Below are 27,090 nucleotides of genomic sequence, written 5' to 3' on the forward strand. Positions count from 1 at the left end.
TAGAAATAAAAAGAAAGAGAAAACCTAGAAATTGAATGTTGCCTGTGGTCTTTTATGCTTTTTACAAGTTGGGGAAAAGATGAGGGGGAAGGGAGAAGGGGATGAGGTTCTACTCATAAAGGCCATAAAAGAATTGGGGGTTCAGTAAATTCACTGGAATGTGTCTGAAGGAATGTAGGGACTGTAGAGAAAGACAAACACCACAAGATTTCACTTATATGTAGAATCTAAAAAACAAAATAACAAATAACCAAAACAAAACAACAACAACAAAGAAACAAAATCCAGAAACAGACTCATAAATACAGGGAACTGGTAGTTGCCAGAGGGGCGAGGGGTGGGAGAATGGGCAAAATAGGAGAAAGAGACTAGGAGGTACAAACTTCCAGTTATAAAATAAGTAGGTCATGGGGATAAAAAATACAGGATGGGGAATATAGTCAATAATTTTATAATAACTCTTTGTACGCTGAAAGATGTAACCGCCTACGGGGAGCATTTTACAATGTATATCATCATCAACTCACTATATTTAAAAAAATTATTTTAATACAAATAAAGGGATGTTCCTGCCTGGGAGTGCTTATTCCCCTAGAATGCACTCTACAACAAAATAGGGCGCTGCAGCTGGCATAGTAAGAACCCAAATCAGATCTACCTCACAGAAAATTAACCACCTCCACTAGTTCACAGAGCCCGGCTCCACGAAATGCAACTTCCATAAAAACCCAAAAGCAAGGGGTTCAGAGAGCTTCCAGAATGGTGAACACATAGAAGTTTGGGAGAGTGATGTCCTTAGAGAAGACATGGAGGCTCTTCACCCCTTCTCACATATCTTGTCCTATGTGTGTCTTCCATCTTGTTTTTCCCGGGTTATATCCTTTTATAATAACCTGGTTCTCTAGCAAGTGAAACATTTCCCTGAGTTCTGTGAGCCACTCTAGCAAATTAGTCAAACCAAAGCAAATTAGGGCAAACCCAAGTCACTGGAATCTCCAATCTATAGCGGGTCCTAGGAAGCACAGATGACCATCTGGGCTGAAGTGACAGGGGAGGCCATCTTTAGGACTGGGCTCTTCACTTGTGGAATTTGATGCAATCTCCGGGCAGATAATGTCAAAATTGAGTTCAATTATAGGACACCCAGCTAATGTCCAAAAATTGCTTTGCAGAATAGGGGGAAAACCCACACACGCATTGGAATTGAGTGCAGAACCCTTAACATAGAAATTCATAATGAAAAACTATTCCATTGAATACTCTTCCTTGAAGCAGAGCATTCCTCATGAAGTCGGCTGGAGAGGTTCAGTACTCAAGGTGAAACGTGGCCCCAGGTCACAGTGACATCCCACGAGGACACAAGCTGGGACCTGAACCTAATCTCCTCTATTGCATTGAATATATTGATCTGAGAGATTGAACGTACAAACAGACAACGACCAGACCATCTACAATGGTAGAACTCTGACCCACAATCTCTGCATTGGTCCAGAACAGTCAGGACTTGATCAGTGAATGCCAGCTTCTCACTTACGTCCCTGCTTCCAACTCAGGACCAACAAAAGAAAGTCAGATACACTCCCCAGAACCAGTCATGTATGATGTCTTGCTTGTAGCTAGCCCATTTCCACCTTCTCCATGCCAACAACCTCCAGTGAGAGCCTGCCCCTTTTTCCACTATAAAAAAAGTCCTTATTTTAAAACTCTGTAGGTTATAGACAATAATAGCAATGCAAAACTATCTTGTCTGTAGACATGTAAATTACATCTAATAGAGGTTTAATTGGCTTCCGCTCCCCACTGTGGAAAAGACTAGTTTTGCCTCCACTTTGCGATATTTACTTCAATATCCCTGAATCTATAAATATGTGTCACCTTCTAACTGGTGGTAACGTCTTACCAATCCCCCGCCCTCTTTAATAATAAGTTAATTTAAGTCTTTCAGCAGTATTCCTTTTATATTTGTATGAGAGTCATGGTTTTGCCTCCTTTGAGAATTCTCTTTTAGCACCTCTCTCGGGGAATAACAATTCCACTCATCCATAGTTTTCCACTGAAACACAAAAGAAGTTACCCTGATCCTTTGACCTCTCCCCCTCCCCCAACAGTCATCAATCCTATCTGCTCCTGCAGAGCAGGGTTCAGCTGGAACTGTGTGTGAAAGTACAGACCTCAGAGTCCGCCTGCCAGGTTTGAATCCCACTTCGTGGTTTTTAGTTTGATGAAGGCCCACTTGTCTATCTTTGTTTTTGTTGTCTGTGCCTTTGGTGTTCTATCCAAGAATCATTGGTAAGACCAAAAACATCCAAAAGTCTCCAGTGAATCCATCCTCGTGTCTCAAGTCCTCATGGCCTGAATTGCATCAGAGGCAATCATGGGATTCCCTTTGACCAAAAGAGAGACCCACACCTGGAGCGGGGAGGTGAGGGGGTGGGGGGAGCCAGCATTCCCAGGCTTAAAAGCTGCATGGAGGAGTGAATGGATTGTTGACTCAACATCTCTCTCTTTACCATTACTTTTCTCATAATTCTCAGTGATTTCACAATCAAGTATACAATCCTTCCCCACCATGTCCTCTCAGTTCCTTAACCCGGTTACCTCTAACCATCTTACCCTCCACCTGTCTCAACCACTCACCACTACGTTCACCCTCTAGACCAGTGATGCCCAAGAGAACTTCCCACCATCACAGAAATGTTTCATCTTTATTCTCCGATGTGATAGCCACCAACCTCATGTGGCTGCTAAGCACTTGAAATGTGGCTAGCGCCAATAAAAAATGCATTTTTAATTTTATTTAATGTTAAATAATTAATATCTCAAATACCTATATATGGCCAGTGGCTGTTGTATCAGCCACTGCAAGTCTTGGCCTTGTCATTCTCAGCAAGAGCAGCTCTCCACAGTCTGATTTATGTTCTCCACCAATCGCAGCATCGTCTTCCAGCTAAGTCTTCCTCATACAACCTTCTCTTCTAACTGCTGGGACTTCCAATCCAAACACTAGGCCATCTCTCACTTCCCGCCTCCCCTCAGCTTCTCATTTCCCTCATTACCCAGCAGTGGGTAATGAGGGAAATGATTTGGTAATATCACCCTTGCATGTGCATTCAACTCATTACCCCCTCTCGTTCATTCATAGTTGCGTGTCAGAACTCCAACTCTGGTCAAAAGCCAACTCTCCACCTACTTCAAACCTCCCCCTGAGCACTTGACTTTAGGCAGAGGAAGAACACTCAGCCCCCTAACTAATCACTCTCCAGTTCACGCCAACGCTACTGCCCCCAAATCCCGCTAGATTGCTCTAATTCCTTCCCTCCCAGTCTGATCTCCTAGATGACTATTTTATATCATTGCCTCTCACCACATCCTCCACCACTTCCTTCTCAGCTCACTCTCAGATGAGAAAATAGTGACAATTAGCAGAGAGCATCACCAGGTTCCCACCACCACACTTTCCAATCCACCTGCAGCTGTGTCCATATACTTTTTCCCATTACTAGGGGTGACTATCTATGCTCCGAAGGGCAATTCCTGCCAGTGCTCTGGATTCCATCCTTTCACACTTAACCCAAGGACACCTCTCCTATAATTTGACCAATTACTCTCCCAAGTTGTTGATCTTTCCCTTTCCCCTGGACCATTCTCCACAATCTATAAATATGGCATAATATTCCTCTTTTTTGAAAACCTTCCCTGACCACACATTCCCTTCAGCAAATGCTTTCATATATGAGGGCGTTATGATCTAATTCATGATTTTAAAAGATCATTCTGGAGAATAGATTATAGGAGAACAAATGAAAGTAAAGAAACTAATTAAAAGGTTATTTCAGGAGAACAGCTGAAGCAGTAGCAAACTAGATAATACTGACCCATCTTAAATTGGACCCTTAGAGGCTGGAAGACTGGGACAGAATAGGGCTAACTAAAGAGACCTCACAGCTAAATGCAATTTGTAAACTTTGATTGGCTGCTTAATCAGGAAAAATATAACTCTAAAGAGTGGTGTGTGGTTCAAAATATGCAAATCCATTAATGTGATACACCACATTAACAAAATGAAGGATAAAATCATGTAATCATCTCAATAGATGCAGAAAAAGCATTTGACAAATTCAATACATTTTCATGATTAAAATTCTCAACAAACTAGGTACAGAAGGTATTTATCTTAACATAATGAAGGTCATATATGACAAGCCCATAGGTGACATCATACTCAATGGCGAAAAACTGAAAACTTTTCCTTTAAGATCAGGAACAAGGCAAGGATATTCACTCTTGCCACTTATATTCAACATAGTACTGGAAGTCTTAGAGCAATCAGGCAATGAAAAGAAACAAAAAGCATCCAAACTGGAAAGTAAGAAGTAAAATTATGTGTTTGCAAATGACACAATCTTACATATAGAAAACGCTAAAGACTCCAAAAAACAAAAACTCTGCTAGAACTAGTAAACAAAAGTACAGTGATTAAAACAAGATAGTACAGGATCAAGACAGACGTAGACCAATGGAACAGAACCATGAGCCCAGAAATTAACCTTTAATAAGGCTGCCAAGAACACACAATGGGGAAAGGATAGTCTCTTCAACAAATGATGCTAGGAAAATTGGATATCCACTTGCAAAGGAATGAAATCAGAACATTATCTCACACCACACACCCAAAATCAACTTAAAATGGTTTAAAAGACTTAAACATCACACCAAAAATATAAAACTCCTAAAAGATGACATGGAAAAAAAGCCTCTTCACAGTGGTCTTGGCAATGATCTCTTGCATATAACACCAAAGGCACAGACAACAAAAACAAAAACAGACAAGCAGAACTTCATCAAACTAAAAACCTTCTTCACACCAAAGAAAACAATTAACAGAATGAAAAGAGAATCTACAGAATGGGAAAAATATTTGCAAACCATACACCCGATAAAGGGTTAATATCCAAAACATGTTACAGACTTCCACAACTTAATAGCAAAAAAAACAAAACAAAACAAACAAAACAAAAACAAATAACCTGATTAAAAAATGAGAAAAGGGCAAAGTTCTTGAATGGACATTTCTCTTAAAATACATACAAGGACGCCTGGGTGGCTCAGTCAGTTAAGCGGCTGCCTTTGACTCAGGTCATGATCCCAGGGTCCTGGGACTGAGTCCCGCATGGAGCTCCTTGTTCAGCAGGAAGCCTGCTTCTCCCTCTGCCTGCAGCTCCCCTGCTTGGGTGCTCTCTCTCTCTCTGACAAATAAATTAAATCTTAAAAAAATAAAAATAAAAAGACACAGAAATGGCCAACAGGTATATAAAAAGGTGCTCAACATCACTAATCATCAGGGAAATGCAAATCAAGACCACAATGAAATATGACCTGTTAGGATGGCTATTATCAAAAACACAATTAAAGTAAGGTGAGGATGTGAAGAAATTAGAATCCTTGTACACTGTTGATGGGAATGTAAAATGGGGCAGCTGCTGTAGAAAGTAGTATGGAGGTTCCTCAAAAAATTAAAAGTAGAATTATTATATGATCCAGCAATCTAACTTCTGGCTATTTATCCAAAAAAATTGAAATTCGGATCTTGATAAAAAGATGAAGAAAATATGCTATACACATACAATGGAATATTATTCAGCATGAAAAAGAGAGAGAGAGAGAACAAAAAGAGAAAAGAAAATCCTGCCATATGTGACATTGATGATGAACTTGGAGGCATTATGCTAAGTGAAATAAGCCAGTCACAAAAAGACAAATCTGGGGGGGCCTCGGTGGCTCAGTGGGTTAAGCATCCAACTCTTGATCTCAGCTCAGGTATCGATCTCAGGGTCATGAGTTTAAGCCCCACTTTGGGCTCCAGGCTGGGCATGGAAACGACTTAAAAAAAAAAAAAAGACAAATTTGTACCATACTTCTCTAAAATAGTTCAACTCGAAGCAGAGAGTAGAAAGGTGGTTGCTAACTGGAGGCAGGAGAAAATGGGGAGTTGTTCAACATATATAAAGTTTCAGTTAGGGGTGCCTGTGTGGCCCAGTTGGTTAAGTGTCTGCCTTTGGCTCAGGTCATGATCCCAGGGTCCTGGGATCCAGCCTGGGATAGAGCCTGGGATCGGGTTCCCTGCTCAGCGGGGAGTCTGCTTCTCTCCCTCCCTCTGCCGCTCACTCCCCCCGCTTGTGCTTTCTCTCTCTCTCTCTCCTTCTCTCCTAAATAAATAAATAAATCATCTTTTAAAATAAATAAATAAGATTTCAGTTATACAAGATGAATAAGTTCTGGCAATCTGCTGTCCAACATAGTGCATGTAATTAAAATACATATTGTGTACATAAAAATTTGTTAAAGGGTTAGATCTCATGTCAAGTATTCTTACCAAAAATAAACAAAAGAGCATGAGGAAACTTATTGAAGATGATGGGTATGTTTATTATCTTGATTGTGGTGATGGTTTCACAAGTGTCTGGAATGCGTCCAAACTCAGCAAATTGCATTCATTAAATATATGCAGGGTTTTTCTGTGTATCAATTATACCTCAATAAAGCTGTTAAACAAAAAAAGAGTGGTGTGCCAATAAACTAGCCATGGGGTAGGGAGGATCCCAGACTTATCATAATTGCCAATTTCCATAGTATAAATATTCCCACCCTGACCAATGTCAAGCTACTGTGATATCACTGAACTTGGAGATGGAAGAGATGTACCCATTCTCACTGTACAGGCCAGCTCTGGTATGTCACTAGATAAGAATGCTTTAGAGACAACTGGAGATATCTGAAAGTAGACTAGGTCTGTTGGATGATATTATTGAATTTATATCAATTTTCTTAGATGTGGTAATGGTAATGATTGTGTGGAAGAATGCCCCTATTCTTGTGAGATATATGCTGGAATACCCTGATGGCATCCTGGTGTTTAAAGACTACACTCAGGGCACCCGGGTGGCTCAGTCGGTGAAGCGTCTGCCTTCAGCTCAGGTCATGATCCCAGGGTCCTGGGATGGAGCCCTGCATCAGGCTCCCTGCTCAGCGGGGAGCCTGCTTCTCCCCTGTCTGCTGCTTCCCCTGCTTGTGCTTGCTTTCTGCCTCTCTCTCCCTTTCTCTCCCCCCCATCAAATAAATAAAATCTTTTTAAAAAAATAAAGACTATACTCCAATACATGTGTGTATGTGCGTGCGTGCGTGCGTGTGTATAAGGAAAGGAAGAAAATGTACCAAGAGGTTGATGGCTGAAGATATGGGTGAGGGATACATTGGTGTTCATTAACAAAACTGTTCTTTCAGCTTTTCTGTGAGCTTAATATTTTTCAAAAGAAAAAATTAATTTGTTACCAACAGAGGATTTCATATAAAAATCTGGATTTTCACTTTCTATTGAAAAGAGTTTAAAATTGCAATTTGGGGCTCATGCTCTTAAAAAGCACCATTTACCTGGAGCTAACAGGCTGGAGATGTGCTTTCCAGTCAGTCTTAACCTGGCCCTCTCCTCCTTTGGTTGCCTTCCTGACCCCTGTGGGCATTTGCCTTTGTGCTCCTAGTCCAGAAGACATTCAATGAACTTAAGATGGCTAGCTTCCAAGCACTCGATGGAGAAAGAAAAAAAAGAAAAAAAAGATGGTGCCTACTTAGTATTCTGTAGTTGCTTCTGTAGTTATTCTTTTTAATGGTGCCCTAGGCTTATATTTAAAACTAATTTTATGCTTTTCAAACTCATTTTACCAGCTCCCTCTGCTGACCCTTTCTAAAAGGATGGCACTGCTTAAATCCCTTATAAGTTCTGGGTTTTAAAATCATATTTCTGGAGTTAGAGAGCTCTAGACATGAAAGAGCTTGATGAGGTGACAGTCACTTAAATTACTTTCTCCTTTGGACCTCTCCTATGATGGCTCAAGGGACTAACGATCCAAAGGGGTTTGGCAAGCAGAACGCCTGTTTTCAGGAAGGGCTGTGAGGCGGGCGGTGACTTTGGCGCCCTCTAAAGGCTACCGTGAGAAGAGCGGCCGCTTAACGTGCTTTCCTTGAAGTTTCGCGTTTTGCCGGAACTGTGACGTTTGGGAGGGTGGGGAAAAGGGGCAGAAGTAGTTTATGTTCCTCGAATCCAAAGCCAGTGTTCTAACTCGTCATTTAACCCTCCCCTGACATCACGGAAGTATCCAGCTCTTGTCCTACAACTTGTTATCCTCAGTGAGTGGGACGCTTTCTGCAGTCACCAGGAAGACTGAAATGGTGAATGGTTTTGTTTCACTCTGAGACCAACTGATCAAAGTCAGCTTTCTTTGTTTTCCTTTTAAAACAAAGAGTTTGACTTTCAAAAAAAATTTTTAAGGCAAACATTTTCTTTGTCTCTTTGCTTTGAGAAATAATTTGTCAGAGTATCTGCTCTGTGCCAACAAGGTAAGTGTCCTGGATTATTCTTCTTTGCTGTTGTCGCTCTCTCTTTTTTTTTTTTTTTTTTTAATGGGGAGATGTTTCCAGAAACTGCTTTTGCAGAGGATGAATATTCTCCTTGGTGAGTGCATTCCTTAGGAATGAATGTGATTCTCTTCTTCAGGAACCTCTTGATTAGGATTAAAGTAACAGAATTAAGGAGAAAGAAAGCAAAGGAGTGTTGTAAGGAAACAAAGTTAGGTTGTAGGGAGAAACCATCTGAAAGAAAGGTGTCGGCGGGAATAATAGAATCATGGGACTTTTTTGGGGCGCCTGGGTGGCACAGCGGTTGAGCGTCTGCCTTCGGCTCAGGGCGTGATCCCAGCGTTGTGGGATGGAGCCCCACATCAGGCTCCTCTGCTGTGAGCCTGCTTCTTCCTCTCCCACTCCCCCTTGCTTGTGTTCCCTCTCTCGCTGGCTGTCTCTATCTCTGTCAAATAAATAAATAAAATCTTTAAAAAAAAAAAAAAAAGAATCATGGGACTTTCTATAATTCTCTTCTCACCTCTGATTTCATCTGATGGATGCCAGGCATTGGGAAACATAAAAATCCTCCACAGTTTGGTATTAGGAAATACGGTAACAAAGTAAGGGCATTGTGGGTGATGATAAGAAATAGAAACAGATGAGATTCCAAAGTCAAATCATAATCCATCGCATGATTTGCAAATCACCCAAGTCTCTCCATGTCTCAAAAACGATTACTGCATTTTCTGGCCTGCCAGGTATGAGATGGGGTTTTCACGTTCTTCAAAAGTCCAGTTCAATAGTTTAGGGCTCTTCTCTACAAAGGAACTCATTATAAGCAACCTTTGAGCTACAGAGGACCTTCCATTCATAGAAACCTTTTCTAGTTTACAAAGAGCTGACACACACCTTTCCCCCCCACCCCCCACCCTTCCCGCCTGCAGTATCTCTCCTACCTTTTAATTCATACCTATTTTGGTACCAAATACTTGGCATTCAGACATAAAAACAATTCTCTTGGGCTGGAAGGGGAAAGAGGAAAACTACTAGAAACCTCTCTTTTACATATGTGGGAACGATCGCACAGAGAAATAAAGAATTTTGTTTAAATGTATACAGCTGGTTAGAGGCAAAGGGAGAACTAGAGCCCGCATCTGCCCATTCCCAATTCACTCACCAACTTCCCTCAGTGATTCGAAGCCTGTTTTTTAAACGAGTGCCCTCGCTCAGAAATTCATAATCTGCAAGTGTTGTGTAATTTTAAGAGGCATAAATTCCCAGTTTGTTTTTGCTGCCTGTACAGTCTCTTAAGTTGGTCTGTAAAGGACGAGGTGTTGTCACCCCAGAAAAACGCAACCCACTCTGCGTCTCTAACTAGGCCTCCAGGCAGAGCTGAACAGCCCGACAGTGCCGTAAACGTCCATGCGCAGAGCACGCTGCTATTACAGGAGCGTACCACGTGACACCATGCGCATCCGCATCTCTCCAGATGGCCGTGTTTCCTTGTGGACAGTCTTTTTTTTATCACTATTATTTAGTCACTGGGTCTTCATCTGTGGGTCCCCCACACGTGGCTCAGTAACTGCACTTAGAGGTACCCAGGGTGCATCTGTTGAATGAATTAATTTGCTGCCGGTCTATTCACTGTAGCCCGTTTTGCACTTTACCAGTTCAATTAAGCGACCGTTTCTTTTGTGTTATTATTGCAACGACAGAACACAGCTGAGATCTACCAACTTCAGGCTTCTACCTAGTGGCCTGAAAATCCAGTGTTCTTATTGGCGGAGGCCATTTATTTCTGATTAAAAGCTGTCTAGAACTCTGACTCCTCAACCCAAAGGAAACCACAGGTATGTATGCCTGCTTATTTCCAAGCTTGCTTATTAATTTTTTCTTTGTGAGCTATGTTTCCTAGGGGAAGGGGAGGAAAAGAGGGAGACAGGGAGGTAGGGAATGAACACTGATAAATACTTGGTTCTAGGCACTTTTGTATAAGTAATATCACCTCATTTAAAACTCAGACAATTCTTCAACATAGCCATTTGCTGGAATTAACTGAGAGATTAGCCCATCCGTCAGTACAAAAGCTATGTTGATGTTTACAGAAATCCAAATATAATACCAAGAAAAACTGGTTATAAATCCCTGTGACACTTAACTTCTTCCAGTATCTACTGACAAACATGGGCATCCCCATTTCCATTAGACTTCATCTAGAATGTCCCATATAACTTTCCTTGGGGACTTTGTTCTGTATTATAGTCAGTCTGTTTTGCTTCTGTGCGAGATTAAGACCTAACCTTAATTCATGGAATATCTTTATTGTATGGCAGGAGATGACCCATGACCAGCTATCCTTCAGGACACTAGATGCTTTGAATAAAAACTAACATTTTTGCTCGCTGTAGTGCCTAGGGTCCAGAGGGAGTAGGTGATAGCAAAGGGCTCTTTTAATACTGAGGGCATCTAAAGTCCCAAGGGACACCTGGCTGGCTCAGTCATGAGTTCAAGCCCCACGTTGGGCATGGAGCCTACTTAAAAATAAAAATAATAACAATAATAATAAAATATGTTTAAAAATTAAACATAAAGTCTCAAGGGGATCAAGGTCCTACTATACTAGTTAATAATAAGAACTAGGGGCGCCTGGGTGGCACAGCGGTTAAGCGCCTGCCTTCAGCTCAGGGCGTGATCCCGGCGTTATGGGATCGAGCCCCACATCAGGGCTCTTCCGCTATGAGCCTGCTTCTTCCTCTCCCACTCCCCCTGCTTGTGTTCCCTCTCTCGCTGGCTGTCTCTATCTCTGTCGAATAAATAAATAAAATCTTAAAAAAAAAAAAAATAAGAAGAACTAAATTTAAGTGAGCCCTGTCTATGTAGAAGACACACTTCTACAATCCTTCCAACATATCAATCATTTAATTCCATAACAAATATTTAAGATATTATTATTATTATTTCCATTCCCATTGTACTAAATAGAAAATCGAGGCCCAGAGAAGAGAACCAGCTAGCCCGAGGTCCCACTATTAGTAAGTGACACTAAGATTTAAACCAAACACTCTGATTTCCAGAGTCTGATTTCATTTTTAACCAAAATGTGAATCTGCCTCAGCTCAAAGAGGGTGTGCACACCACTATAAGAGTTTATAGTCCTAGGACAGGAGGTTCCTTCTAGTCTTGTCATATAAAGCCACTCAGCCCAGCCTTCCCCCAACAGAGTACCATGGCCAGGCGAGTCGCAGTGATTGGAGCTGGTGTGAGTGGCCTATCCTCCATCAAGTGCTGCTTGGATGAGGGTCTGGAGCCCATCTGCTTTGAGAGAAGTAACAACTTCGGGGGACTATGGAAGTTTACTGTGCGTAACTTGTGCCCTCCCACGTCCATCAGTCGTAATCTGACAGTCTACTTTGTCCCTGCTCAGGCATGGTGGCTTCAGCCTACCTTGGTGATCACGTATAAAAGCAGCTCACTGCGACATCACAGGCTTGTGTGAGGCATAGTGCTGACACCGTGCAGGATGCAGTCTGACAGGTGATGAACCTGGAGACTCCGCAGGGCAGGGGCAGGGGCAGTTGGAAGAGGGAGGAGGGAAGAGTTCAGTCTGATACACAAACATTGTATTAGAAGTTACAGTGATTTCTAGACCATGGACATTCTGAGACAAAGTAACAGTGTCGCGTAGGTTAGGCTGAATAGCATTGGTGAATAGGGAGCAGATGACGCTTTTGGAAGGATGGAAGTTGGCATCAGGGAAGGGAGCTCCAGCCCACAGGATTATTCAGGTCTTTGGGAAGAGAATTGGCAGGAAGGACGCAAGAATCCAGACCCTGAAAGGTTGGGGTGGGTGGTTGGGTAGCTTTCACATTATCACAATAAAAAGAGCCAAGGCACTGATCAATCCTTCTAAGGAGTGGAGTGTGCATCCTGGGGGTTATACCTAGGGCTAGGCCAGCTGTTAGGTGACTTGAGCAATGGAAGTAGGGGCTGGAAGTGGCTAGATACCAGCGGCGTCTGGCCAGGTTTGGTCCTGGTAACTGGGAGTAGCAGAGTCTTCAGCAGGGATCTAGGGATCCGTCCCATTGGTGGGTATAAAGTGTCAGAAGATAGGAGGTCTAGGGGTGCCTGGGTGGCACAGCGGTTAAGCGTCTGCCTTCGGCTCAGGGCGTGATCCTGGCATTGTGGGATCGAGCCCCACATCAGGCTCTTCCGCTATGAGCCTGCTTCTTCCTCTCCCACTCCCCCTGCTTGTGTTCCCTCTCTCGCTGGCTGTCTCTGTCTGTCAAATAAATAAATAAAATCTTTTAAAAAAAAAAAAAAAAGAAGATAGGAGGTCTAAGTACTGGATGCTTCGGGGGTAAGAGAAAAGCAACGTTCAGTGGGAGCTCATGGTGGAGGAGAGTACTTCAAACTGGTGTGAATGAGGGAAGCCTTCATGGAAAAGGTGGCATATACCAGTCTTTGATAGATGGCGAAGAAAACAGAATAAGCAAATGCGTGTAAGCAGGTATGGTCACAACCCTAGGATTATAGTGTGCTGGGGGAAAAGTTTCTCTGTTGTACTGTGACCCTGATCGAGCCAAATGTCAATGTGGAAAGAAAACACAGTGTCTGGTTTGTGTACCTTCAGCTACTGGACCTCACAGTTGATTTGGTTTTCTTCCCCCACTCTAAAGTAATACAGATGAATTTTAGAAAATAATACTGAGTTGAAAAAAAAGAAAGAAAGAAAGAAAGAAAGAAAGAAAGAAAGAAAGAAAGAAAGAAAGAAAGAAAATAGGAGCACTTGGGTGGCTCAGTCAGTTAAGCATTTGACTCTCGATTTCAGCTCAGGTCATGATCCCAGGGTCCTGGGATCGAACCCCATATTGGGTTCCACCCACCCTGCAGTGTCTACGTGAGATTCTCTCTCTCCCTCTGCTCCTCCCCCCACTTGCACACGTGCTCTTTCTCTCTAAAATAAATAAATCTAAAAACAAGAGAAAGCAAAAGAAAATATACTTAGACAATAAATTCAAAAATCAGTGAGGAGTTCTGTGAGCAAAGGCAGGAGGGAGAAGTCCTCATAAGTGGAGGGATTGAGGATGGCAAAAAAAGAAGAAAAAAAGAAGCAAGTCAGACCATTAGCCCCATGTTCATGGAATCACTGAATGGCAATGTTAGTCTTGGAGAGGCCTGCTAAATTTTGTTAACTTCCGTGTAGTGTGAGAAAGATACTGTGTTTAGTCATTCCAATCCCACCAATGGCTTCTGACAACTACAGCATGGGGATCCAATGCTAAGTTTTCCTGAAACTCTTTGGAATTGTAAGTGGAATCTCTTTTCTTCCTGACTTCCCCACCCCACCAAGGTAACTACATTTCACCACAGGAAACTTCTGAAGATGGGATGAACAGGATCTACAGATCATTAGTGACAAATATCTGCAAAGAAATGTCATGTTATAGCGACTTCCCCTTCCAGGAAGATTATCCCAATTTCATGAACCAAGGAAAATTCTGGGACTATCTCCAAGAATTTGCTGAGCACTTTGACCTTCTGAAATACATTCGGTTTAGGGTAAGGCAACTTGGGTTATGGGAGGTTAATGCATGGGGGCTGCCCATTCAGCAATCTAATGGAAAGGGGATCCTAAGTAAATTTATTCCTGATTTTATCTCTGTATGAAAAAGGCAGATGATAAAGACTTCTCATTTCTCCTATTTCTCCTGTTTTACTCCAATAAATCATTAAGATACTGACTTTCCTGATTCCTCTTCTAAATCCAAATTCTTATCCGGGATGAAATTTAGAATTTTTTTTTTTTGAGAGGAAAGGAAAAATGAATTTTGTTCTTGAAACCTGCTGGGAAGAAATGACTAGGACTCTGATCCACAGAAATTATAATGAGCCAAAACTTTTCCTACATTTTCCCAATGCATTCGGTATTGTAAGTCATCTCCTTCTCACTGGGAATAAGAACTAAATGCTTCTTCCTTCCAATGAAGGCATGCAAATGTTTTGGGTTCTACTCTATAGGACTGCTTTTGAGACTTTGTACAAGCTACTTAATTTTTTTATCGGGGAGATAAACCAATATTGACATACCTCTTGCCCTGAGACGGGCTTGGCCCACGTGAAATAACAAACATGGTTACCATACCAGCCATTACATGAGGTCCCAAGGTGATTGATAGAAAGCGAGTGTTTGTCTGCCACTTTCAGACCACAGTGTGCAGTATAATGAAGCGTCCGGATTTCTCCAAGACTGGTCAGTGGGATGTTGTCACAGAGACAGAGGGGAAGCAGGAACGAGCAGTCTTTGATGCTGTCATGGTCTGCACCGGACATTACCTGAATCCCCGTTTACCTTTGGAGTCCTTTCCTGGTGAGTCATTTCTACCTGAGACCATGTCTGCTCTTCTGGTTCTTCTAGAGAAAAGTCATTTATTTGTAATTGGAAATAATTCTTAATGATTACAGACAACTCTATGTTCACCCACAGAAATAATATGTACAAAGTAACTGTGAAAGGTATAAAGCACAATGTAGGTATCTTCTTATTTACTTATTAATATAAATGTTGCTGTTATTGAAGCTTTATCATGCCCATCTAAGTTCAATGATCACATAAGGCTTATGTTTCATAAAAAAAAATACAAGCTTTTGAATTTTGTCATTGAATTACAGGTCATTTGAATCAGGAGTGATCTGTAATTCAATAACTTGAAGTGAGAGTATAAAGAAATTTGACAGATTTGTTTTTAAGAAACAGAGCAGCGATTATACATCCAAAGAAATATTTTCATCCTTCAAAACAGTCACCACAATAATAATCCATACATCTCTTATACCAAGGCTATCACCACAAAGGAGTTTTAGAAATTCCTTTTGGAAATGCTTTTGACTCCAACAGCACATTTTTTGAAATGTGCAGTTGGCCTTTGAACATCTCAGGGGTTAGGGATGCTGACCCCCTACATAGTCAAAAATCCCCGTATAACTTTTGACTTCCCCAAAAAAACTTAACTACTAATGGCCCTGACTATTGACTGGAAGCCTTATTAATAATATAAACAGTCGATTAACATGTTTTGTATGTTATATGTATATGTGTGTGTGTGTGTGTGTGTGTGTGTGTGTGTGTCTGTATGTACCATATTCTTACAATCAAATAAGCTAGAGAAAAGAAAGTGTTATTAAGAAGGCCATAAGGAAGAGAAAATACATTTACAGTACTGCATGGTATGTATTGAGAAAAATCCACATATAAATGGACCCACATAGTTCAAACCCATTGTGTTCAAGGGGCAGCTATACTCGTGATTGGCAGATCTCCATCTTTCGAGATCAAATGAGGATTATTAAAATGTAGTATAGCTACTCTTCTTCTGTCACTTCCAAGTGGCTTTAAAGGCAATTGAGTAAGTGAAGTTTTGAAACTTCATCAAGGAATTGAAAGAACATTTAAGGAAGAGTATGAAGAATAAAGCTTGCATACCTGGGCCAATTAAAAAAAAACAAAATGTAAATCTTCTAAACTTAATCTCAAATTAACAAAATGTAAATCTTCCAAACTTAATCTCAAATTAACAAAATATCCTACTTTAAAAAAATGTCTTAGGGATCAAGTGAGATTTCAATGCATAATTCTGCAAAGAAGCAATGGTGTAAATGGCGGTTGGGCTTCAGACTTGCAGCGAGCCTGGTGTCACATACACAATGGCACAGTACTAAAGAAATACAGAACCGCCTCTTACAACGAAGTTTCTATGGGGAAATGTGTTACAAGTGCCAAACAATTGATGTTTTTGGAATGTAGTGTCTTGTCAGGTTTGGCTTGGCTTGCCCTTAATTCCAGTTAGACTCTGACTAAAAAATGCTATTGCGAAAGATCAGGCAGCAACTGAGAGGTGAGAGTCCGTGTGGCAGGTTAATGTGTAATCCAGAGGAGTTGGTTCCAAGGAAAGAGGCTGGGTAAATATAAAATAGAATCGCAAGGTAGTTTGGAATCATTTCGAGTGCAAACGTTTCTATATACCTTAATGACCTCTGGGGAAGAAATGATTGCATTAGAAATATTGGTGTGCCCTTCTCTTTTGCCCCAAAACCCAGATTATGGAAAAGGAAGAAACCCACACATAATAGATTTCGAGACTCCTCCTGAGGAGGCCTAAGTTTATGACCAGACTCTAGAAGGATTTGTGACTGGAGGATGCCAGGACAGATATCCCAATTTCCTCTGTGTTCCCTGTATGAGGAATCTTAGTGAGTGGACACAGTGGAAGGCTTCCAAGGAATCCTGATCTGCTACAGTTCCCTCGGGTAATGGCCCTTGGTGATAAGTGACCATTAGCATACTAGTTATGAACAAAGTCCTAAAGTCAGCAGCCTGGACCATGTCCCGGCACTAGTTGCATAATCTTGGGTAAACTTCACCCAACGACTCCGCTTCATAGAGCAGTCATGACAATTCAGTGAGATCATCCGTGTAAAATACTCAGCAGAGAACAGAGCACATAGCGAGCACTCCAGCAACGTTAGCTACTACCGCTGTGACCCATGACCTCCCGGAACTAGTCAGAACCTCCTGAGAATCGTTCAGGAGAAGCCGCTTCCTAAGACACATGTGATTCCCCCAGACTAAGAAATACTCATCCCTCTGTTAAAACTCCCGCCTCGGCAGCCATTCCATCTCAGACTGCGAGCTCCTCCAGTATCCCAGGCGGGTAACACAGGCACCAGTTCTGCACTCCTCTCCCACACGCAGAAGTTGTGTACGAGTGACTCTCCAACTACACATCAGTTCTGGTCGTTAGTTATAGATGAGTGACGGGAATGCCTAATTATGTTTGATCAATCGTTAATGAATGTCTTTAAGCTTTGTGAGCATTGTAAATGGAATTCAAGTGCTTGGTCTTCCTTCCCCTAAGATAGTTGCCGTGCATTTCCTGACGTATAACAGTAGGACGGTTAAGTGTAAGATGAACAAACCACAGCAGCAAAGTGTTCCAGAGATATTTAGTGACAAGGCAAACTAAGTCCCATCCCATGCCCCTCGACAGACCCTGAGAGTGTCACTGTATAAGACGACAATGCAATAACTGAAGGTTATAAGGATGACCTGGAATTACCAGTATGTCCTACTTTTAGGACATAAAATATATCATACCCTTCAGAAAGACTTCTGTAAAAAAATAATAATAATAATAAGATCTTGATGTTTCTCTGCTAAATTCCTCAGTTGTCTGAAGACTCCCCCCTGAATGTTGCATTGCCTTGGCATCAAATGATGCATTTATTATATGGCATTAGACTTCCCCAAAGTGAGGGGATGGCACTCCAGAAGTGCTCAGTAGTCCCCAGTTCTCCGCTCCCTGCCCCCATCCCCACACACGGATGTGAGATAGAAAAAGCAAAATACAGTAAAAACGAAAGCTGAACCTTGAAGTAATGTAACGTGACAATAGTATGTGTTTAATATGTGCTTATTGAATGAAATCAGTTACCCAACAGTCTTCTATGAAAACAGCCTGAAAGAAAGGAACTAGTGTAATGATGGATGAAGGCTATGACCACGGCACAGTGTCTCCCAACCACCGCCGAGACCTGAAGGGCTTATTTTAAAAGCAAGTTAATGTGGCATTTACAGAGTAAGAACCTCCAAAAGTGGGACCCTGGAATCCTAATATTTAACAGACTCCCCCACCAATGTGATTTTCTTAGGAAAGCCTAAGAGTCATTTCCATAGTCCGAGTAGAGGCAGCCTAGGGTTACCGTGGAGCTAGTTTCGAATTGTGCCTCTGATTTTTATTGGTACCTGGGCAAATCATGTGTCCTAAGCCCCTCTTTCTCCACCTGTAAATCGAAGTACTCATAGCACCTTCTTCCTAGGGTTACTTTAGGATGAAATCAGCTGCTAGCCATGGAGTGCCCAGCATGGGACCTAGAACAAAGTGCTCAGTGGAATTTAGCTATGGGGGTTGGTATGAAAGAATTCTGCCCGCTCTTTTGAGGAAAAAGAAATGGAAAAAAAATTACTGGTACCAAATTAAATATCATTATTTGCTATTTCCAGGGCAAAGTCAGTCACTTAAGTCATTTGAGGGAGAAAAATAACTTGAAAGGTAGCACAAATGGGAGTCATAAAACTGGAATTTAAATCCTGTTTCTGGCACTTAAACAAATCTTTGGCACTAAACAAATCACTTAACCTTTCTAAGCACTAACGGATTTACCTGTAAAACAAGGATGAGTAACTCCCACCTCCAGGAGGATTGCTACAAATCTGACTTGAGAGAATAACTGTGGAAGCACCTGGCTGAGCACAATCCATTAAGATTTTTTTGTAAAAGGTAACTTCCTGCTAAACTGTAGCGTGAATTCATTTCTTTGAGTAACAACAATGCAATTTACCATGCATGAATGATGACAGAATGATACTGGAAGAGAGACGGGAGGGTAATGGAGCATAACATGGACGTTAAAGTCCCAGATCTTGCATCAGAGTACTTGCGTTTAAATTCCCAGCTCTCAGGGTGCCTTGCTGGCTCAGTCAGTGGAGTGTCAACTCTTGATCTCAGGGTCATGAGTTCAAGCCCCACGTTGCGTGTGGAACCTACTTAAATAAATAAAATAAGTGAGTTCCCAGCTCTCTATTCATTGACAAGTGTGATGTCACAAAAATCACATAATCCCTACAAATCTCAGTTTCCACATATTAAAATATGAGTAAAAATAGTATAGACTGCAAAGGGTTATTGTGAGAAAAATCCATGCACTCTATAAATATTATTAGAACTGCAATACAAAATGTCCCTTGGATCTGTTAAGGATTCCCAGCCCTCAATTTATTCTGAGGGAAAAGATTATCATCCCTTTCTTTCTAAAACAACCCCCACTCCATGCAGATGAAGCACTAAATTAAAGTTTCATCTGCCTGAGTTTAGAAGTTACTAACAATGTTAAAGTTTATTGTTGTGGTTTAGAAAAAGAAGGATGTACATACATGTGTCCTAGCTGCCGTTGCCTTTTTTCTGGGGGAAAAGAAAAAAGCTATACCTGGGGCATCTGGGTGGCTCAGTCGGTTAAGCGTCTGCCTTCGGCTCAGGTCATGATCCCGGAGACCCAGGATCGAGTCCCACATTGGACTCCCTGCTCAATGGGGAGCCTGCTTCTTCCTCTGCCCCTCACCCCACTCTCATGCTGTGTCTCACTCTCTCACTCTCTCTTAAATATATAAATAAAATCTTAAAAAAAAAAAAAAACTATGGGTAAATTGTCAAAANAAAAAAAAAAAAAAAAAAAGACCCCCACGCTTCATATATGTATGCTGAAATGCACAGCTCTGTTCTGTAAGGAAGAAAAGACTTTCCCTCCACCCTCCTCAGTTTGATAGGCAGATTAACAGGGAGAAAGGTATACAGATTTATTCATTTTTAATACTAATGCGGGAGCATCATATGAAAATAACGAATACCAAAAACTGTGAGATTTGAGAGTTTATATACCATCTTAATAGGAGGGGAGAGGGTGTAGGCAATCCAGGCGAGAGCAAATATTTCTAGAAAGATGAATGGGCTCTTAGAAGAGTAGGTGGGAGATATGATCATCTGTGACAAAGTTTGTCTGGGTATAGACTTCTGTCCTCTCCTGTGATAGAAGAGCCAATCTTCCCTGGTTGATGAAACTGCCAGGAAGGAGATTTATGACCAAGAGTTCCTTTTGGAGGATCTGCCTTTAGGCGGATGAGGGGAGCTCAGAGAAGGCCTTGCCCTGCCTTTGCTGTTTTTCAAAAACCTTCACCTGAGAAAATAATCAATATATCAAAGCGGCACATTATGGGTGGCATGTCCTGAACACCTTCAGTGGTAAAGTAAATATTTCACACATGACAGCAATCCAAAAAAATAACATCAGGTAGCCATATAATTTCCTCAAGGAAATGGCAAGGCATTGGAAGACAAAGCCCTGGCCAACATCTGAACAGTTTGGGAATAAATACAATAGTTTCTGTCAATCTTTACTTAGACCAGAGTGCAGGAGAGCAACAGCTGTTTGGGTAATGATTTCAAATGCTGCCAAAACCCCTCTAACATCTGGCTAAGGTTTACTGTTTTTAAGATACCTTTGCTGGTGGGACGTCTGGGTGGCTCTGTCGGTTAAGCATGTGCCTTCAACTCAGGTCATGATCTTGGGGTCCTGGGATTGAGTTCCGCATCAGGCTCCTTGCTCAGCGGGGCGCCTACTTCTCCCTCTGCCTCCCCCCGACTTGTGCTCTCTCTCTGAAAAATAAATAAAAATTTTTAAAAATAAATATCTAAAAGATTCTCAAAAAAAAAAAATGCCTTTTCTGCTTTTCACTAATTACCATGTCTCTTTCACAAGTAGTTTTAAGACTAACGTTGAACAATGTTTTACTCAAAAAAAAAAAAAAAAGCCTCTTCTGCTTTTCACTAATCACCATGGATCTTTCATAAGTAGTTTTAGACTAATGTTGAACTGGGGACGAAAAACTTGCTACCAGGGCAGCCGGCACCCTTTCCAGGCAGTTGCAGCCACAGCCTGTCAAGCTGGGGTCAAACACCAGGCCCCCTGCTTCATAGACTCCAAGGGGCAGGGTCTCACAGTGGTCTCCTTGCAGCCCCTCAAACCTGCCTCCATGTCCAGCGGACAGAAAACGTCACAGCACTTTAAGTCCTTTGCTGAAATTCTCCACTTTCTAACTCCTAGCCACTTCCAACGCCAATGCCCAAAAGTGAGTGAGGGGCAAGTGATCCCAAAACAGGTCTGCATACATATTCTTTGCAAATTCTGCACAGGGTGTTTAACACGTCCCTTGGAACATGGCCAGCATTGTATTCAGTTTCCAGCTTTGGGAGCCTTAGGAGGCAAAGAATCCAATTAAAATATTGTGTTACACATATTACCTATGCAATAAATGTTAAGTAAATGAATCAATCAATCACTGTATGGTAGGAGAATGATATATCCTGGGAGACTGTTTCATCTTTTTATTTTTTAGATTTATTTCTATTTTATTTTTTTCTTAAGATTTTATTTATTTGTCCGAGAGTGAGCACAAGCAGGGGGAGCAGCAGGTAGAGGGAGAAGCAGACTCCCCACTGAGCAGGGAGCCCCATGCGGGGCTCGATCCCAGGACTCTGGGATCATGACCTGAGCCAAAGGCAGATGCTTCACCTACTGAGCCACCCAGGTGCCCCATTTCTATTTATTTTAGAGGGAGAGTGGGGGTAGGGGCAGAGGGCTGGGGAGAGAGAGTCTTAGACTCCCCACCAAATAAAGCCCGATGCAGGGCTCAATCTCACAACCCTAAGACCACGATCTGCACTGAAACCAAGAGTTGGACGCTTAACCAACTGCACCACCCAGGCGCCCCTAGTTTCATCTTTTTATTTTAAAATCTCACAATACTTGAAGTACTGGGGTGAAAGGCTGAAAAACCCTCTGAACTGCTGGGCTTCCCTTTCAGATTCATCGTCAGAACTTCATCTCACCTGCCTGTGGGTCTGCTGGTCACTGTCCCCATCACCCTTGTTCCCTCTGCCACCTCATAATTCCCATGGCTGCAGCAACCACTGGAAACACCTTGACTTCCTCTGTTATTACCCATCTTCATTTATATGAATCCATGGTTTACGTGTGTGATAGATGCCAAGGAGATAGTCACCAAAAATAAATCAAGAGAAGAAATGTTTGAGAGCCCTTCTTATATACCTAAGTAGTACCATTATACTGATACTTCTGTTAACAGAGTGTTAGGAACTTGAAAGATCAGTCAGTAACACAAATATAAATATACATAATTTAAGAATAGAGTATAAATAAGCATATAGTATAATAAAGCATTAAGCATATAATAAAGAATAAAGTAAAATAAGCAAGCCTAAGCCACAAAAATAATTGCTTTATGTACAAGAGGACTTGCCACAAAATTTCTTTTGTGGAAAATTGTAATTGAACTAAAATTCAATTTGTAAATATGTTATATACACAAACCATATTCTTATAGACTATATCTGTTGGGTAAAATACAGTCTACTTCTTGCTTATGACGTTCAGGGTCATGCATGAGATGTTGGTTATTGTCTGCAGTGAGCTTGATTCTCCCAAGTAATTGCTTTCAAAGGGAGCACTCATATGGAATACAAATTCTCCTGGACTTGTCAATCTCCTGCAGGCTGTACTAAACCTATCTGGGCTCACAGAATCCAGTGGAGAGGGAGATGGTATGCTGTTTCTACTTCCTGCATTTAGCAATGGGAGCCAAAGTCTGACGTATTTCTGGAACTTTCCTTTTCCTACAGACCCTATGCCTGCGTCCTGGGGAATTATAACTTTAGATACTTCTGATTTTCTGATCCCTCCTTCCCCTCAGGTATTCATAAGTTTAAAGGCCAGATCCTGCACAGTCAGGAGTATAGGGGCCCAGAAGGCTTTCAAGGCAAACGCGTGTTAGTGATCGGTCTTGGGAACACGGCAGGGGACGTGGCAGTGGAGCTGAGTCGAACGGCAGCTCAGGTACAGCTGGGTGAACCCACACCCTCACCCCCTCATTGTTTCTGGTGGCTGGAGAGAGGTATACACGATTATAAAACACAGTGGCCAGTTGCTAAATCATGTGGACACGGCATGAGTGAAAACAGTCCACACGTGATAGGATTGAACCATCTCCAGGATGGGTCTAGGCAATTGTATGGATGTCAGACCACTAGGCATTTTTCAGAGGTACTGTTCCAGAAACAAGACCAAATGGACACATGATTCCACCCGGCCAGTTATCTTTCTTCTACACTCTCCCTTTGCAGCTCTGGTGAAACCCCCATGTAAAGATAGAAAAGGGAAGTTGTTTTCTGAACATATCTGTTTTAAAATAAAAGCAACCTTTACTTTGTCCATGAAGTATACATAACGATTTTAGAAAGTCCAAGCATAGATTCACAAATTAGAAATATGTTCCACTTTAACATAAGTTATAGGACAATGATTCGATTTGGAAAGAATAGATTTTTATTTAACTCAGTTGAAATTGCTTTCTCAAAACATCACATTACGTTCTGTATTATTTAGATATAAAAAACTGCCAGATGAATGTGCCTATCTACTAGTCCTATAATTTTTATAGTGAATATGATAAAAATACTTAACAGATATATAGATTTAAGAAACAAAACAAACAAGCAAAGGGGAAAAAATAAGAGAGAGAAAGAGAGACAAATCAAGAAACAGACTCTTAACTATAAAGAACAAATTGATGGTTCCCAGAGGGGAGGAGAGTTTGGTGGGGGATGGGTGAAATAGCTGATGGGGATCAAGGAGTGCACTGTTGTCGTGAGCACCAGGTGTTGCATGGAAGTGTTGAATCACCATATTGTACACCTGACACTAATATAACACTGTATGTTAACTAACTGGAATTAAAATACGAAACCTAAAAAAAAAGGACAGATGTTATAAGAACATTTGAAACATACCAAGGAAAAAAACTACAAAATGACGTACATATATTTATCCTCCCTTACTTTTTAGGTACTTCTCAGTACCAGAACTGGTGCCTGGGTTCTCTGCCGCTCTTCAGATGGGGGCTACCCATTTAATATGGTGATTACAAGAAGATGCGTTAATTTTATTGCACAAGTTCTGCCCTCGTGTGTACTAAACTGGATTCAAGAGAGGCAATTGAATAAAAGATTTAACCATGAGAATTATGGATTAAGTATTACAAAGGGGTACTTAAATTTTTTTATTTAATGGGAAAATTATTCTTTCATTCTACTTTATTCAGAACTCAAAATCTTCAATAGTTATTATGCTGCCTTTGTTTATTCTGTTCTGAGCTTCACTCTTTAATTAAGACAATCTCCATCAGGTACCACAGCAGTTCTTGAAATGGGAATATTCTCTGGTAACAAAAGTAGCAATTCATTAAGCTAGAAGAAAATGAAGGATAAAAACTTTTCATTTCGAGCTTGAAAATCAGGAAATTAAAATTGGTTCTGAGGAATCTTGGAATGGCTGCCATCTACAAATGGGGTATTTGCAGCATCATGAGTACAGATGGCCAGCTAATTTTTAATAAATGTCACCTCTGGCTGGATGATTTGCGGATGCATTTCCAACAGGAATTCCTAGAATTACATATTTTAATATACATCTGTATAAAGTTGCACATGGCAAGAGAAAGAAAACCTTTGAAATGAATGTAAGGTCATTAAATGTGACTTTTATTTTATGCTTGACCCAAGTATTTTTCTTTGGTAAGACAGCTCTCAACTTATAAAGAAAATTAATGGCAGTGCATGAGTTGATATGTCAATTTTTTTTTTAGAGAGTGAGAAAGAGCGTGCATGCACATGCATGAGCGGGGGGCAGAGGGAGAGGAAGAGAATCTCCATCAGGCTCAACCCCCAGCACAGAGCTCCGTGTGGGGTTGATCACATGACCCCAAGATCATGACCTGAGCCAGAATCAAGAGTGGGTCGCTTAACCAACTGAGCTACCCAGGTGCCCTGATAAGTCAATTTTACAAAGACATTAGGTCTGCTGTGATTAGATAGAATGATGTTCATAATGAAAATATTTATCAGCATAAATTGATTCAAATTTTTTTTTATTTTTATCCAAAAAGTTTCTTGGTAACTTCTTCGCCTAATGTCAATCCTTTGAGGCCTGGGTGAGGTGAGACCCAAAACTGATTATTAAATGGATTGTTGCTGCTTGATTCTGACACTTCAAGAAAAGCATTGCTCCAGAAATTGATTTCAAGAGAGAACTTTAAACCCCAAGCAGGAAAGAATAGGTTTAAACGTTGTCCACATGCCTTCTACTGGAAGTAGGAGAACAAAACGTGTTATTGCAACAGTAAGTTGGATGGGCAACTATGAACTAAACATTGGTCAATTCACTCTCTTGCCTTGGCAGATAGTTTCCTTGAATTGACCAAATAAAGAGTTCACTCACGTGTCTCACAGATATAACTACGATGAATAATTTTCTCTTCTGTGTCAAAGGAAAAAATCAAAATTCGTTGTGAATGACGAACTGCCAACCTGTATCCTCTGTGGGACAATCACCATGAAAACCAGCGTGAAGGAGTTTACAGAAACCTCTGCTCTCTTTGAAGATGGAACAGTGGGAGAAAACATCGATATTGTGATTTTCGCTACAGGATACACATTTTCTTTTCCCTTTTTCGAAGAACCTCTTAAAAGCCTTTGTACGAAGAAGATATTCCTGTACAAGCGGGTCTTTCCTTCAAACCTAGAGAGAGCAACACTAGCTGTCATTGGCTTCATCGGCCTTAAAGGGTCCATCCTAGCGGGCACGGAGCTCCAAGCACGCTGGGCGACAAGAGTATTCAAAGGTACTTGACTCTGTTTAAAGCCCTACCTGATCAACTGAGTCTTCAAATTAGTGCCTTGCGATTTAGCCCAAATGGAACAGATATGAGCTAAAGTAACATAAAATATCAAAAGAGTGTAATGAATACTTAACTTTATATATGGGTAATATTATCATGGGTGTGCTTACATCACTAACGTGACAGAGTGGGGAAAAGATTTTGATTCTGTGAATGGAATAAATTTGGACAAGATATAATCACATTTCTCAGATTAACTGAAATTATTGAAGTTTCAGGATCCTCTATGCTGTTCGACTCTAGCCTCGTTCAGTTTACTTCTAAATCTTATCATTTATTTCTAGAACTAGAATTTTGAACCGCTTCCAAAGAAAGTTATTGGATTAATGCCCACTGTGGATAAAGTTGAGTTCTGGGGAGATGGTAACCTTTGAGAAATGCCTATAAAAAAAAAGTTTTTTAGAAACTGGACACCAAACTGTCCGTTTTCACTATGAGAGCCCAAGTGATGGAGTCGGGGTCCCATCCCAACTCTAAAACTCATTAGCTTCGTGAGGACCTCTCTGAATCTCACCCCTTCATCTGTAAAAAGGGGAAAATAAAACCTCTTTCACAAGGATTTTGTAAGATGGATGTCTGCCACACAGCACCGTGCTTGGCACACCGTGAAGGCTATTAATTGACAGCTGTCATTCTTCTCTTGCTGTTATTATCATATCTCGTTAAAGTAGGGCGAGTTCTAGATTAGTAAGCATTTTAAAGAATTGCACTGGGATGATTTTTTAAATATAAACAGCAATCACAGTTGAGCCAACCAGCTGTCCTTTAGCAGAAGTGTGTCCTTAATGGATAAAAACAATCACCAATGATTTATAAATAAGATATAATGCGGATAGGAGTGGCGACTTCTATCACACTGTACAAATGTAATAGACATCGAATTCCACACATTTCCATTAAGGGATCACAAATGTTTACTTCTTTAAAGCCGATTAAAGTGCTTTCACAGCATTATCTGATTATATTAAAACCACAAAAGGCTCTTAAGTACCCGGTGGGTTTTTTTAAGTGTTTTATAATGAGCTCAAAAATGCTTATCAGAATGATAGAGCTGACAAAATGAAACTCGATTAGCTCACAGCCCAGGAGTCGTTACATGCTTCTCCAGAGAGCCTCCGGGGGCAATCCGGGAACTACCAAGTAACGTCTAGCCTGCTTTTTACAGGATGAAGTGACGCTGGAGACAAGTACCCTACAGAACTAAGTCAGCCCTAGCTCAAGTACATAGTAACCGCACCCCCTGGGGTCAGCACGTGGCTCCCAGCCAGGAGAGCAGAGCC

General features: G+C 41.2%; 1 protein-coding gene and 1 long non-coding RNA gene across 10 annotated transcripts in view; one reads left to right on the forward strand and one right to left on the reverse strand.

The window, feature by feature from the left end:
- LOC109491075 overlaps positions 1-9,620 on the reverse strand; it is a 38,381-nt gene extending 28,761 nt beyond the window's left edge. Inside the window, exon 1 of the long non-coding RNA XR_002144468.2 lies at positions 9,569-9,620. This is a non-coding gene — a long non-coding RNA (uncharacterized LOC109491075). The remainder of the gene's footprint in view (positions 1-9,568) is intronic.
- Positions 8,148-27,090, forward strand: part of FMO4 (flavin containing dimethylaniline monoxygenase 4) — a 31,700-nt gene continuing 12,757 nt past the window's right edge. For 4 of the 9 annotated variants that reach the window (XR_004627245.1, XR_004627244.1, XM_034666721.1 and 1 more), the window contains exons 1-8: positions 8,148-8,391; positions 10,107-10,241; positions 11,612-11,749; positions 13,762-13,950; positions 14,596-14,758; positions 22,769-22,911; positions 23,920-24,119; positions 25,401-25,753. Coding sequence is in view for 7 of the 9 variants with exons in the window: in XM_034666721.1 (XP_034522612.1) it covers positions 11,618-11,749; positions 13,762-13,950; positions 14,596-14,758; positions 22,769-22,911; positions 23,920-24,119; positions 25,401-25,753 (1,180 nt within the window). In the remaining 2 variants the exon portion in view is untranslated. Of the gene's footprint in view, positions 8,392-10,106; positions 10,242-11,611; positions 11,750-11,815; positions 13,951-14,595; positions 14,759-22,768; positions 22,912-23,919; positions 24,120-25,400; positions 25,754-27,090 lie in introns of those variants that run through there. The other 5 variants (XM_034666718.1, XM_034666719.1, XM_034666717.1 and 2 more) reach the window with 5 other exon arrangements.

Source organism: Ailuropoda melanoleuca, chromosome 8, assembly GCF_002007445.2.
Source record: "Ailuropoda melanoleuca isolate Jingjing chromosome 8, ASM200744v2, whole genome shotgun sequence".
Lineage (NCBI taxonomy): Eukaryota > Metazoa > Chordata > Mammalia > Carnivora > Ursidae > Ailuropoda > Ailuropoda melanoleuca.